This window comes from Xenopus tropicalis, chromosome 2, assembly GCF_000004195.4.
Source record: "Xenopus tropicalis strain Nigerian chromosome 2, UCB_Xtro_10.0, whole genome shotgun sequence".
In the NCBI taxonomy this organism is placed as follows: Eukaryota; Metazoa; Chordata; class Amphibia; order Anura; family Pipidae; genus Xenopus; species Xenopus tropicalis.
Window position 1 is genome coordinate 174,317,088 of NC_030678.2, and position 12,722 is coordinate 174,329,809.

The following is a 12,722-nucleotide window of genomic DNA, read 5'->3' on the forward strand; positions in this document are numbered from 1 at the left end:
AGTATAATGTATTGCCCTCAACTTTTTTATGGTCATAGAACCCCTCAGTGACTTCTAATATCCTTATCATTTACAGTAGGGGGTACATTATCCATTATAATACATGTGTGATACTCAGAGTTCCCTGTATAACTCAGCCTGCAGCCTTGTGCCTTTATATGGGCACAGAACCCCTCAGTGACTGCTAATATCCCTATCATTTACAGTAGGGGGTACATTATCCCTTATAATACATGTGTGATACTCAGAGTTCCCTGTATAACTCAGCCTGCAGCCTTGTGCCTTTATATGGGGGGCACAGAACCCCTCAGTGACTGCTAATATCCCTATCATTTACAGTAGGGGGTACATTATCCCTTATAATACATGAGTGATACTCAGAGTTCCCTGTATAACTCAGCCTGCAGCCTTGTGCCTTTATATGGGGGGCACAGAACCCCTCAGTGACTGCTAATATCCTTATCATTTACAGTAGGGGGTACATTATCCCTTATAATACATGAGTGATACTCAGGGTTCCCTGTATAACTCAGCCTGCAGCCTTGTGCCTTTATATGGGCACAGAACCCCTCAGTGACTGCTAATATCCTTATCATTTACAGTAGGGGGTACATTATCCCTTATAATACATGAGTGATACTCTGTATAACTCAGCCTTGTGCCTTTATATGGTCACAGAACCCCTCAGTGACTGCTAATATCCTTATCATTTACAGTAGGGGGTACATTATCCCTTATAATACATGAGTGATACTCAGAGTTCCCTGTATAACTCAGCCTGCAGCCTTGTGCCTTTATATGGGCACAGAACCCCTCAGTGACTGCTAATATCCTTATCATTTACAGTAGGGGGTACATTATCCCTTATAATACATGAGTGATACTCAGAGTTCCCTGTATAACTCAGCCTGCAGCCTTGTGCCTTTATATGGGGGACACAGAACCCCTCAGTGACTGCTAATATCCTTATCATTTACAGTAGGGGGTACATTATCCCTTATAATACATGTGTGATACTTAGAGTTCCCTGTATAACTCAGCCTGCAGCCTTGTGCCTTTATATGGGCACAGAACCCCTCAGTGACTGCTAATATCCTTATCATTTACAGTAGGGGGTACATTATCCCTATAATACATGAGTGATACTCAGATTTCCCTGTATAACTCAGCCTGCAGCCTTGTGCCTTTATATGGGCACAGAACCCCTCAGTGACTGCTAATATCCTTATCATTTACAGTAGGGGGTACATTATCCCTATAATACATGAGTGATACTCAGATTTCCCTGTATAACTCAGCCTGCAGCCTTGTGCCTTTATATGGGCACAGAACCCCTCAGTGACTGCTAATATCCTTATCATTTACAGTAGGGGGTACGTTATCCCTTATAATACATGAGTGATACTCAGAGTTTCCTGTATAACTCAGCCTGCAGCCTTGTGCCTTTATATGGGCACAGAACCCCTCAGTGACTGCTAATATCCTTATCATTTACAGTAGGGGGTACATTATCCCTTATAATACATGAGTGATACTCAGAGTTCGCTGTATAACTCAGCCTGCAGCCTTGTGCCTTTATATGGGCACAGAACCCCTCAGTTTATGTATAAATAATAATATACTGGAAAGGAATGTTCTATGTATATAAACACCTTTATACATGTACAGGTAAGGGAAACAATATGGCAGCTCCCTCTCATATGTTTAGTACAAATACGCAGGGAAGTAATGTCTGTGCTCACAATATACCAAACACATATATGCATCTCACTATATGATAGAAACTACCTGGCTGTTACACTCACCCTATAAATACAAAATGGCATTTCCCAACTACAAGGGAAGACTTGCCCTTTGGTCGGAGGAAACATGGGGGCAGGTTAGTAATACAGAAGGTGTAAGTTCTGCACAAATCTATCCCAGATCTGGGATTTCATATTTGCGGATGAATCCGTCCCTGCAGCACGTGTACACAAGCTTCTTCCATGCCGCCACCTGGGAAAGGGAAAAAGTGACGGGAAGATGAGGATGAGTGGCCTTAATTACATGATATCATCCAAAGTCCAGCAATGGCGGCCGGTGGTCATTCAAGTCAATGGACGGTATTGTCATGTCATTACAGGGGCTTCTGGGAGTTGTAGTCAGAAACAGGTGGGAAGCTTCACACAGACCCTTTATGTATGTATGTATGTATAACTTTATTTATAAAGCGCCACAAGGGTACGCAGCGCTGTACAGTCTTACAGAATACACAATTACACACAGGGAGGAGAAGTGTTATAATAAATAAATACAAGTGCCATGTGGTGTGAGACACAGTAGGAAGGGGGTCCCTGCCCCGTAGAGCTTACAATCTAAGCTCTACGATCTCTAGATCCTTCAAATAGTAGAATAATTTCCCAGCATTCCCTTGAAACAACTTTACATCGTTATATTACCTGGAACACGGGTTGTCTATTAGGCCCAGTGAGTTGCAGAACTTGTTCAGAACCCTTCAAGGGGATATAGCAGGTTCCATTACCTAATGGGAATATTATATATATATATATACATCAAATAGCTTCCACATCATGGCTACACGCAGTGCCTATGTACTGATCCAAAAGGCTGCTGCACCAATCACAAAGGTGCTTCTTGCATAGGTGAAATATTAACCAATAACCATAATAACCGCAGTGCCAGGCTGGGGCAAAGGGGAACTCCAGCTCCAATACATATTGCTGCTATGTACAATTGTATTTTATAGTAGTCACAGCAAGTAGAAGTAGCTATATTCTATATGCTAGATTGTGATTGGCCCCCGATCACTCAGTGTAGGGGCCAGTATTACAGTTCCGAAGATTTGGATAAACCTTTGGATAACCTTTGAGTTAACTTTTAGTATGATGTAGAGAGTAATTGGTCTTCGTTTTTTATTACTGGTAGTTTTTGGATTATTTTACTTTTTGTTCCGCAGCTCTCCAGTTTGGAATTTCAGCCGTCGTCTGGTTGCTAGGGTCTAATTTACCTTAGCAACCAGGGAGTGGTTTTGAGAACTTGATTGATATATGAATAGCAGAGGGGCTGAATAGAAAGTAGGGATGCACCGAATCCCGGATTGTCTCAGAATATTACTCTCTACATCATACTAAAAGTTAACTCAAAGGTGAACAACCCCCTAATTTTAACCCTTCCCGATCCTAATTAGCATTCGGATTTGGCAGAATCCGTCAGGGTGGGTTCGGCCAAACCCAAAAAAATGGGTTCGGTGCATCCCTAATAGAAAGATAACTAATAAAAATTAATAATAATAACAATAAAACTGGAGCCGCACAGAGCAATAGGTTTTGGCTGCCGGGGTCAGTGACCCCCATTTGAAAGCTGGAAAAAGAAGAGGAAGGCAAATAAATAAGAAAAACAATAAAAGATTAAAAAGTTGAAGAGTTGCTTAGCATTGGCCATTCTATAACATATTAAAAGTGAACCCAAAGATGAACTTCCCCTTTATTTAACCCACGCTATAACAGCTCCTACCATAACTGGCAACGTAGGTGTCTCTGAAGGGCACCAATGACAACACGGGGGTTTCTGACCAGGAAACGGTTTCTACTGCGCTTCTGAAATGGAAATAAATATTATATAATAATAATATTATTATTATTATTTTAATGATGAGCCCAGTTCCAGCGAGGCGGCTACTTACTTTGGGTTCCTGATATCTACATGGATTATGTTCCCATCGAGGCCCCCAGCCAGGACCCCCACACTGGAGATAAAGGTGCAGCAGTTAAAAGCATCAGAACCTTCAAAATCGAAAACCTGGATCAGAAGATAATATGTAATTTACTTACAGAGAAGCCGCTGAGGGAGTACAGGTATGGGATCCCTTATCCGGAAACCCGTTATCCAGAATGTTCTAAATTACGGAAAGGCCATCTCCAATAGACTCCATTATAAGCAAATAATTCTGATTTTTAAAAATGATTTCCTTTTTCTTTGTAATAATAAACCAGTACTTGTACTTGATCCCAACTAAGATATAATTACCCCTTATTGGGGCAGAACAGCCCTATTGGGTTTATTTCATGGTTAAATGATTCCCTTTTCTCTGTAATAATAAAACAGTACCTGTACTTGATCCCAACTAAGATATAATTACCCCTTATTGGGGCAGAACAGCCCTATTGGGTTTATTTAATATTTCAATCACCCCAATAATCTCCTTACTGTACACTCTATACTGTACATTCCTCTGCCCTCCCCCCCACCAAATTTTCTGGAAATGCTCTGTCTGCCTGTCTCCTTGTTGTACAATAGTCTGCCCCCCACCAGCCCCTTTACTATACATTATGCCCCTACCTAGCTGCTCAATAACCGCCTTAGGGTGAAGACAGAGAGCTATTAGTAGCAGCTACTTGTCACTGCTACTAAAACAGACAATGCTGATCATTTACTAATAACTGTGTGTGTATAGCAGAGGCAGTTCTCAGTATTGTCTATGGCAGGGCATATTCTAGAGTTTAGTAGCCCTGAGAAAGTAGCTGCTACTAGTAGCCCGGTGTGTCTTCACCCTTAGTGTGGGTGGAACAATGTATAGTAAGGAGATTGCTGCATTTACATGCAGGTCTCTACTCACTGATTGGCGGCTGTGCAGGCTCACTCCCTCCAATGACTTATCCTCTCGGGCCAGTACCACCAGCTTGCCTTCTGTTCCTACTTCCCCGTTACCTGGGAAATACAAACAGCTGCTACTCACAAGTTACAAGCTGTTGGACAATGCTTGCCTATGGCAGAGCTAGAGATCCTCAGCCGGAAGATCCCAGTGGCAGCTCTAGCTCTTAAAGGGCAACTTGATTTGTTTAAAAACCAGAACTTACTAGGAGTTTCCTTGGGAGAGCCCAGATTGACTGCGTTTCCAACCTCGGCCACAGCGATGGCGTTGATAGGAGAGTAGGAGTCATCGACCACAGCTATGCAGGCGCCTTGGGCAGAGTCCCATAACCGAGCCGTGCCGTCCTGCCCCGAGGAAATGACATTCTGTCCATCGGCCACAACAGCTATGTCCAGGATACCTGTAGGACACATTGCTTCATGGGTAACTGTATCACTGTATGGGCTTCCCACTTACTCATTGTAAATGGTAAATATATATAATATATGGTAGAAATGCCACTACTGCTCCATATTGCACCACAGTGGGGATCATTTAGCAACACTGGGCACATTTGCCCTTGTGGCATTCATTGTTCTTCATGCAGCGGGCTTAAAAAAAAAAAAAGCCAAACTGATTGGTTGCTATGGGTAACTGCCCATGGGCAAATTTGCCCAGTGTTGATAAATGAGCCCCACTTGTGTCCTATCCAGAGGGTTTGAGCTCTCCATTATTGTGCATTGCTCAGCAGATGCAGGCAGAAAGGTCTATGTAAATACAGCGATAAGCACTCAGAGTCCTCTATCAAAAGAAAAACAGGATTTATTTTCTCCTTTTGTGTATAAATGTTCTTCTGTGTCAGACTTCCTGCTCTCAGAAAAATACTTCAACCAGTCTGCTCAGTTTGCTCCTCTCTTCCTCCCTTCTCCTGCTCCCCCTCCCATCAGAATTCACTCCCCCTCCCATCAAAATTCACTCCCCCTCCCAACTGTGTAATCTGATCTAAAAGCAGCCAGAGCTGAAGCACAGAAGCTACTGAGACCAAGCTAAAATGGCAGCTGCTATCTTAAACAAACAGAGGGAGCTTCTAGGGCTGTTACTCAGGCATGTAAAGCTTTCTGCAGAATAAGTATAAGGTTCTAGGTGGCACTAATGTGCCTAATCTATTGGCAGTAAAATGCCCAAATGCCTTTCTTTCTCCTTTAATGACATTGTTGTGGTTACTTCCTCTGTGTCCTTTCATCGTCGCTAAGCAGCTTCCATCATTCACGGACCAGACCTTCACCAGCGAATCCAACCCGCCGCTCAGCACCTCCTGCCCCGAAGGGAAGAACTTGCAGGAAAAGACGTCCCTTGTGTGACCTTCCAGCACGCTCTGCAATAACCAAACAATGGCCTCTGTATATAAGGGTATCGGCGGTGTATGGCTGTAATATGATGGGCCGGAGGCAGCCGGACGGGTGATCTATTCATGGGGGGGCTGCCACCTCTCTCTGGGGGTGCTACAGAGAGACAGGGAATTCAGGGATTTAGACCAGGGAAGTATTCAGCTACTTGTAGTTGTTTTGATTAAAGTATGGAGTGCAAGGCTGAAGCTTGAGAACGGATTTCTTATTCTTCTTAGTGTGCAGTGGGCACCCAGATCTAAGTGCCCCCCAGTCTAATTCACCCCTAGTTCTGCTCCTGCATACTGACATGGAAAAGGGGCATCTGGAATTCATGCTCGGTATGGCAGGGGGTAACCTCGGGGAAGCTCCCCTTTCCTACCTTTACTTCTGTATTATGGGTCTCCCACACCTTAAAGGTCTGATCTGTGCTGCTGGAGACTCCCAGGTCCCCTCCGCTGGAGATGTCCAAGTAGCTGACCTGTAGGAGAACGCAGGGAGACACGACGTGAGGAGCAACAAGGAAAGCATTTAAAAACGGGGAGCAGCCCCCTAAGTTTGCTCATAGCCTGTACAGAGAGATACCATAAAACTATGGCACATAGGGATTCCCCTGTACTAAGCACAATTCAGCAGGAACAGCCCCCTAAGTTTGCTTATAGCCTGTACAGAGAGATACCATAAAACTATGGCACATAGGGATTCCCCTGTACTAAGCACAATTCAGCAGGAACAGCCCCCTAAGTTTGCTCATAGCCTGTACAGAGAGATACCATAAAACTATGGCACATAGGGATTCCCCTGTACTAAGCGCAATTAAGCAGGAACAGCCCCCTAAGTTTGCTCATAGCCTGTACAGAGAGATACCATAAAACTATGGCACATAGGGATTCCCCTGTACTAAGTACAATTCAGCAGGAACAGCCCCCTAAGTTTGCCCATAGCCTGTAAAGAGAGATACCATAAAACTATGGCTCATAAGGATTCCCCTGTACTAAGCACAATTCAGCAGGAACAGCCCCCTAAGTTTGCTCATAGCCTGTACAGAGAGATACCATAAGACTATGGCACATAGGGATTCCCCTGTACTAAGCACAATTCAGCAGGAACAGCCCCCTAAGATTGCTCATAGCCTGTACAGAAAGATATAATTCATCTAATTATTAAAAAGGCATCTAAACATATAAAAAAGTAAAACAAAATGAAAGTAAAACTTACGTTTTTTCCATGGATGTGGGAGAAACTTGCATAAGGAGACAGAAATGTGCAGGAAATATTCTCCCCGGGGCAGGAAACAGGGATTCTATTCTGTAAGACACACAGGGGAGACAGTGATTCAGTCTCTCATGATACAATCACACCAATACCTGCGCATGGAGACATTTATTTTTAAAGGCAAATTGACCTGTAAACAAAACCTGTATGTAGTGGGTCTCCCCGAGTGAAGGCTCAGTCTTTCACGCTGTCCCCCCACATTCACTAATCACTGATCAGAGACCTCTTTGCACCTCCCAGAATTCCAAGCACAACGACACTTTGTCTGTGGCCAAACCAAGGGGAATTTCACTCTGCCCTGGAGGTTTCTTTCCAACTACACTACACCGGGCTGGCTACTGGCAGAATAGGGGGACCCACAGTGCCCTGGTTGTCATGGTGATACACACGGAGTGGTGCTGATGCAGAATGGGCCAAGGCAGAGTAAGGGCAAGACACTGAACCCCCAGCAATATTACCCCAGGCTGAGGCAGCCATTTCTACAGCTTGAAACTCACTAGGGGTTATTTAGAAACACTGGGCCAGGAAATTCACCTGCAGTGTTTTTGTTTTATGCTGAACTTGCCCTTTAATCTGGGTGAAACCACCTTGTGCCACACTGAGCCCTGTGACATAGACATGGGCCGCACCTTGGTGACTTCCTGCACAACAAACTCCTCGGAGGCGGTCACTTCCGGAACCTCATCAGAACTTATTCCCTTTGACGTCAGGCTGCCGCGTATCGTGGGCTTTCCTGAAGGGCAGAAAAACAGGGAGAAATGGGGAAAATGAAAACTACAACCCCCGGCCACTTCCCCCCAAACCACCCTGGCCCCGACCTCCCCCCAAACCACCCTGGCCCCGACCTCCCCCCAGACCACCCTGGCCCCGACCTCCCCCCAAACCACCCTGGCCCCGACCTCCCCCCAAACCACCCTGGCCCCGACCTCCCCCCAAACCACCCTGGCCCCGACCTCCCCCCAAAACCATCTACAGACAAGGGGTTGGCCCTTCAGGCCCATTGTACCGGGCACAATGAGCGGCTAAAACAACCAAACCTACCAGGAATCTTGCACGATACCCAGACTTCCCCCTCAGCCTCCCTGAAAAGTAAAAAAAGAGTGTAAGCGACGGGCCACAAGGCTACACACACACAACTGATAAACGACTGAACATATTCTAAGCCCATTTGGTGTCATTTCCGGCGCCACCGTGCAGCTGATGTGTGTGCCCTATGCTTTTAGTGCAACTGTGCTGCAGTGACCCCTGGGGCTACTGACTGGTTTGGGGGTGGCAGCAACTTTGGGTTCCCCTGTGTCAATAGGTTGGACGGGGCTGGCGGGAGACCGGGAAAAACTCAGTGGGCCCTTGGACTGGGAGTGTGTGGGCCCCCAAGGGCCCCTGTACATGCCCCGCCAGGTCCCCGTCCCTCCCTCCGAGGGTGCATAAGTAGAGGCGATTGGGGGATGGAGGCCAGCTGGGATTGGGTCTGGCCCGGCGGGGCCCACCATGGCCGGGGGCCCATTGGGTTTTTCCTGGTGTCCCACTGACCCAGTCCGATCCTGCCCTGCAGCCCCCACCGGCCCAGCCTGCTCCCCACCTGCAGCCCCCACCGGCCCAGCCTGCTCCCCACCTGCAGCCCCCACCGGCCCAGCCTGCTCCCCACCTGCAGCCCCCACCGGCCCAGCCTGCTCCCCACCTGCAGCCCCCGACAGCTCACTCCTCGCCACCCATACGCCTGTGCTCCCCCCATCTGGTAGTCTGGAACTGTGTGTGGGGGGGGGGGGAGAGCAGTATGTGGAGCACTTGGGGCCCAGCACCCCAGTACAACTCTGGGCACAGCCGGACTCTATTCTGAGCACGAGGCAGAATGGACGGAGCAGCACTGAGTGCAACTATGTGGGGCGCAACTGCAGAGCAGTAAGTGAAGGCCCCCTGTGGTGTTGCACTACTGGTACTTACATTGCATGCTCTGACTCTTGAAACAATGTGTAAGAAGTCAGTTAAAAAGCTGCATTTGTTCTGTTTCAGGAGTCACAACCAGCAGTGCAGGGAATATGAAAGCTGAGAATATAAACACTTACGTGCTGTTGTAAATATCCTTGGTGCTACAGCTGATAACTAAATAATTTGGTATATGTGTAACCTTGTTATCAGCAACGGGGGCTCTGAACTCAAAGGGGCTCTTGCACCCAAAAAGTCTATGAAAATGTGAGTTTGGAGCTTAAAACATAAAAACTCACCCACATTCTATTCATTCCTGTTGAATTTTTAAAGGCGTATTTATCAATGGGTGAAAGATAGAACTCACCATTTCATTAATACGCTTCTAATACAAATCCTATAGGGATGAATAGAACTTGGGTGAGTTTTTATGTATTAAGCTCCAAACTCACATTTTTATAAATCTGCCCCTAAACCCCAGAACATTGCTTTACTGCTCATATGCACAGTCCCAGGGGCAAGAAACAAGATGGCAGCGCAGCGCTCACTAGAATGGTACCCCTTTACAACTGGTCACATATTAAATCCACATTCTGCATGGCTAGTAGCAAGGAATTCAAAGGCATGCTGCAGACTAAAGAGATGTATGTGCAGCCATGCAGCCTGCTTCTAAATGAATTGCTAATTAGCCATGCCAGGATGGGGCCGGTATTAAAGGGGTGAGGAGGCAACCCTACTTTTTAAGGAAGACAGGTGTGCCAACCATTGCCCAGGGTCTGTGTTTGGCACACCCCGGTGATTTAGCCTTTTCTTACTACTTAAAGGGTTAATACTCTACCCTCTTGGTCAGTTTAGTGATAGGCTCCAAGGGTTAAATACCTCTTACTTACTTGGGTTTATTTAATGGTTAAATGATTCCCTTTTCTCTGTAATAATAAAACAGTACCTGTACTTGATCCCAACTAAGATATAATTACCCCTTATTGGGGCAGAACAGCCCTATTGGGTTTATTTCATGGTTAAATGATTCCCTTTTCTCTGTAATAATAAAACAGTACCTGTACTTGATCCCAACTAAGATATAATTACCCCTTATTGGGGCAGAACAGCCCTATTGGGTTTATTTCATGGTTAAATGATTCCCTTTTCTCTGTAATAATAAAACAGTACCTGTACTTGATCCCAACTAAGATATAATTACCCCTTATTGGAGCCAAAACAAACCTACTGGGTTTAATTACTGTTTAAATAATTTTATTAGCAGACTTAAGGTAGGAGATACGAATTACAGAAAGATCCCTTATCCGGAAAACTCCAGGTCCCGAGCATTCTGGATAATGGGTCCCATACCTGTATAATACAGAAGTAAGAAGCATTATACAGAAGCATTCTCTCCCTCACAGCATCCTCACTGATAGTTGTGCTTGGCCTTTATCCATAGTATCTGGCTGCCTTAGGGGGGTGCATCCTCATTCTGGGGAGCGCTGCACTAAGGGTTAATGCATTAATACCAATGGGTTAGACAGCTGCTTTACATGTTAGTGAATGTGCATTGCTGAAGCAAAGGGTTAATAGTACATTCAGACCTGTAGCTTAGCAACTCCCCACATGCAAGTGTCTGCAAAGCCCCCCAGACTCTGTGTCTCACCTCAGGACCTGGTCCCAGTCCCCCTGTATGGAGAGCATTGTGGCGGCAGCAGCCATTCTTACATTGTACCACAATAACTATCTCCCTATGAATCACTGACTGCTCTGACTCAAACGGAACTTGATACCTCAGTTGCCCTCTGTGTATTGAGTGGGAGCCAATCAGGGTGCAGCCTGAGCATCAGGCGGAAGGATCTGTCAGAGCGTGCAGCTGCACTAGCCTCAGCACACAGTAGCAAGAGTGTGTTGTGGGGCAGCCTGGGATTTATGTTTAGTCTTTCTGAGAGAATCTCACTGGCACCTAAGCAGGTCCTGACTGGCGATCTGTGGGTTCTGTCAAATGCCAGGGGGGCTGTAAGGTGCCACAGACAGTCACTATTTATTGGGCTGGGGGGGGGGCTGTTTGTGCCTCTGGGTACTGGGAATGCCAGGGGGGCTGTAAGGTGCCACAGACAGTCACTATTTATTGGGCTGGGGGGCTGTTTGTGCCTCTGGGTACTGGGAATGCCAGGGGGGCTGTAAGGTGCCACAGACAGTCACTATTTATTGGGCTGGGGGGGGCTGTTTGTGCCTCTGGGTACTGGGAATGCCAGGGGGGCTGTAAGGTGCCACAGACAGTCACTATTTATTGGGCTGGGGGGGGGCTGTTTGTTCCTCTGGGTACTGGGAATGCCAGGGGGGCTGTAAGGTGCCACAGACAGTCACTATTTATTGGGCTGGGGGGGGGCTGTTTGTTCCTCTGGGTACTGGGAATGCCAGGGGGGCTGTAAGGTGCCACAGACAGTCACTATTTATTGGGCTGGGGGGGCTGTTTGTGCCTCTGGGTACTGGGAATGCCAGGGGGGCTGTAAGGTGCCACAGACAGTCACTATTTATTGGGCTGGGGGGGGGCTGTTTGTGCCTCTGGGTACTGGGAATGCCAGGGGGGCTGTAAGGTGCCACAGACACTCACTATTTTTGGGCTGGGGGGGCTGTTTGTGCCTCTGGGTACTGGGAATGCCAGGGGGGCTGTAAGGTACCACAGACAGTCACTATTTATTGGGCTGTTTGTGCCTCTGGGTACTGGGAATGCCAGGGGGCTGTAAGGTGCCACAGACAGTCACTATTTATTGGGCTGGGGGGGGCTGTTTGTGCCTCTGGGTACTGGGAATGCCAGGGGGCTGTAAGGTGCCACAGACAGTCACTATTTATTGGGCTGGGGGGGATATTTGGGCCAGTACAGCCCTGGGTGGGGCCAGTTTTCTAACCCTAAGTCAAAAAAAAAGTTTGGGGGCCTTGGCGTAAATAGTATGAGAATGGCATCATTTTAAATTTAAACCAATGAAATTTAATGGGGTTTATATGATTGACTGTTGGTGGCTCCGCCCACTTTTTCAAACCTATAACTGCAGCCCCCCAATGACCAACCGTGAAGGGTTTGGGGGCCCCAGCGTTAATACTGTGAGAATGGCAGCAGGTGTAATGGGGTTCCATGGCGAGACAGTTACTGCCAGTAATAGCAGGGCCTGCTGGTATATACAGGGGGGACTTGGCCCATTGGTGTTTGTGACATTCCCAGATAAATTGCAGTTGGTCTTTGTTTTTTATATTCTGTGTTTTGTTTACTGATTTTGCCTTTTGTTTCGGAATTTCAGCAGCTCTCTGGGTTTTAGGGCCCAATTTACCCTAGCAACCAGGCAGCGGTGTGAATGTGAGACTGGAAGATAAAAAGAAAGTAATAAAAAGTAACAAGAAAGTTGGAGCCTCACGGAGCAATCGTTTTTGCTGTCAGGGTCAGTGACCCCCATTCGAAAGTTGGAAAGATGCAAAAGAGATGGGCAAATAATTAAACAAATAAAATAGCAAATGGAAAGATGTGGCCC

General features: G+C 46.6%; 2 protein-coding genes across 9 annotated transcripts in view; both read right to left on the reverse strand.

Moving 5' to 3' along the window:
• LOC100485515 (proteasomal ATPase-associated factor 1) overlaps positions 1–1,891 on the reverse strand; it is a 44,565-nt gene extending 42,674 nt beyond the window's left edge. The window contains exon 1 of the mRNA XM_031896312.1: positions 1,806–1,891. The gene's annotated coding sequence lies outside the window, so the exon portion shown is untranslated. The remainder of the gene's footprint in view (positions 1–1,805) is intronic.
• LOC101730808 (proteasomal ATPase-associated factor 1) overlaps positions 1–12,722 on the reverse strand; it is a 31,798-nt gene that overhangs the window by 9,024 nt on the left and 10,052 nt on the right. For 3 of the 8 annotated variants that reach the window (XM_031896293.1, XM_031896294.1, XM_031896291.1), the window contains 10 exons: positions 8,332–8,372; positions 7,920–8,023; positions 7,234–7,323; positions 6,398–6,496; positions 5,855–6,005; positions 4,857–5,051; positions 4,616–4,707; positions 3,683–3,798; positions 3,514–3,596; positions 2,439–2,521 (listed from right to left, as the gene is read on the reverse strand). In XM_031896293.1, the coding sequence (XP_031752153.1) occupies positions 2,439–2,521; positions 3,514–3,596; positions 3,683–3,798; positions 4,616–4,707; positions 4,857–5,051; positions 5,855–6,005; positions 6,398–6,496; positions 7,234–7,323; positions 7,920–8,023; positions 8,332–8,372 (1,054 nt within the window). Of the gene's footprint in view, positions 1–1,634; positions 1,996–2,438; positions 2,522–3,513; positions 3,597–3,682; positions 3,799–4,615; positions 4,708–4,856; positions 5,052–5,854; positions 6,006–6,397; positions 6,497–7,233; positions 7,324–7,919; positions 8,024–8,331; positions 8,373–10,563; positions 10,703–10,861; positions 10,948–12,722 lie in introns of those variants that run through there. The other 5 variants (XM_031896290.1, XM_031896297.1, XM_031896295.1 and 2 more) reach the window with 4 other exon arrangements.